The sequence below is a fragment of the Saprolegnia diclina genome (genome assembly GCF_000281045.1).
Source record: "Saprolegnia diclina VS20 unplaced genomic scaffold supercont1.5, whole genome shotgun sequence".
NCBI classification, from domain to species: domain Eukaryota; phylum Oomycota; class Saprolegniomycetes; order Saprolegniales; family Saprolegniaceae; genus Saprolegnia; species Saprolegnia diclina.
Window position 1 is genome coordinate 328548 of NW_008246072.1, and position 2016 is coordinate 330563.

Below are 2016 nucleotides of genomic sequence, written 5' to 3' on the forward strand. Positions count from 1 at the left end.
CTCTCCAAGCAAATGGTCGACAAGATGGACGAGCACCTCGTGGACCCGAGCCTCAAGCACTGGGTGCTTCCGTCCTTCTCGACAACGACCGACCACGACGTCATCGTCGCCAGCGTCGTGCTCATGGCCACGATGAAGAAGTACTTCACCTACAAGTTTAGCCTCTGCTGCGGCATTCCGCACGTGACGCTCCTCGGCACTGTCGACGATTGGCAAGACATTCGTCGTCGCCTCGACAAGCTCTCAACGTACGGCAAGCGCATGCAGCAGTGGACGACGATGCTGGCGCCGATCCTCGATCAGTTTGTGGCAGCGGCAAAAGGCCAAGCCGACGTAGAGTTCTGGGACCGCATCTGCAGCCACGAAGGCGGCGGCTCGGGCCCGAGCTACCTCAACGGCTGGATCAGCGTCTTTTGCGTCTTCAACGACAAAGGCGAATGGCAAGGCGACAAGATGACCGACACGGTGCTGCTGCGAAGGCCCGAGGCCAATCCGGATGATTGGTTTGATGTTGTTGAGACCGAAGTTACGTACGACTACCCGCTCGTCGACATGCAAGACATTCCGCCCGGGTACCTCACGGTCGACGTGACGATCGACGACAACGGAACCGAGTACAAGGCGCTCATGTTTGCGGGACACATGGCCTACAGCATTGGTGACAACAAGGCGTCGATCGCGCCGTCGCTGAGCTGGGCGATCGCGCTCAAGAACGGCGAGCGCATCAAGAGCGAAGTACCGAGTGAAGACGAGTCGCCAACCGTTCAACACGGCACACCCTTGGGACACGCCAAGGAAAGCAAACCGCGCAAGAGCTGCGTCATCTCGTGACAAGACCATATAGCTACTTGTACATAACCGATTTACTAGCAGCGCACGGCTAGGAATTAGTGCTCGCATACAATGTTACTTCATGAATAGAGAAAATATGTGCAAAAAGAAATTTCCGAGAGAAAGAGACTGAACAGAGAAGACAAGGCTGAATTGACAGCGACCGACCTTCACTCGCTGGCCAAAGTGCAAACGACCAGCATCGTCATTGGCGTTCATTCACTCAGTTCGATTTGCGTCATCATCATCATCGCAACATGGGCGTCCGGTACCTCCTCGTGCTCGACTTTGAAGCAACGTGCAGCGAGACACTGCCCCGAGACGAAATGGAGATCATCGAGTGGCCCGTCGTCGTCATCGACGTTGTCGCCAGGACAATCATTGCCGAGTTTCACTCGTATATTCGACCGACGCGGCACGGCGGTGTCTTGGCTCCGTTCTGCACCTCGCTCACGGGCATTTCCCAAGCGGTGGTCGATGGGGCGCCCGCTTTTTCAATCGTCTATCGAGACGCCCAAGCTTTCTGCGCTCCGTACCTCGAGGACGGACTCTTTGTCACGTGTGGCGACTGGGACCTCAACGCGATGCTGCCGACGCAGTGTCGATTCAGCGGCGCAGAGATTCCTGAAGCGTATACGCGCTGGGTCAACATCAAGTTTGCCTTCCGCGACTGGCAAGGTACGCGCGTGCGGGGCATGGCCGAGATGCTAGAGAAACTGGGCTTGCCGCTCGTGGGCCGGCACCACTCGGGCATCGACGACACGCGCAACATTGCCGCAATCGTCTTGCGCATGCTGGAAGGCGGCCACGACTTTGTTTACACCAGCGTCCTTCGGCAGCCCCGACACGGCAGACGTCGTACATAGTCCTACATGCCAATTAAACAGAGCATCTTTATGACGTTGTCATGAAATATCCTTATGACATAATCATGGCATACCTACGCCATGGGTGAATGAGCAACCGACGACGCGATGCATATCGTGCGAACGAGTGCTTGCTTGGTGCGACCGTGCAGCAAGACCAGTTTCGTCGTCCATTCTCTGATTCGCTGGCTGTATATTAATTCCACCAATCAACGCCGCTTCCATATTCCAATAGCCAATCACACGCCACGTCGTCGGACGCCAGCATATTGGCTGCCATGGGCAACCCCAAGCTCGAGCCCAACGCGTGGCTGGTCGT

The 2016-nt window shown here is 56.4% G+C and overlaps 2 protein-coding genes across 2 annotated transcripts; both read left to right on the forward strand.

Annotated features, from left to right (window-relative positions):
* Positions 1-12: 12 nt before the first annotated feature.
* On the forward strand, positions 13-936 carry SDRG_02223 (hypothetical protein; the record flags this gene model as incomplete). Its single annotated transcript, XM_008607799.1, has 1 exon — positions 13-936. The coding sequence occupies one exon, from the start codon at positions 13-15 to the stop codon at positions 829-831; it is 819 nt and encodes a 272-aa protein (XP_008606021.1). The 3' UTR covers positions 832-936.
* A 141-nt stretch (positions 937-1077) lies between these two features.
* SDRG_02224 (hypothetical protein) lies at positions 1078-1697 on the forward strand (the record flags this gene model as incomplete). The annotated part of the gene is made up of 1 exon (XM_008607800.1): positions 1078-1697. Exon 1 carries the CDS (start codon positions 1089-1091, stop codon positions 1695-1697), a length of 609 nt encoding a protein of 202 aa, XP_008606022.1. The 5' UTR covers positions 1078-1088.
* Between the last annotated feature and the right edge of the window lie 319 nt (positions 1698-2016).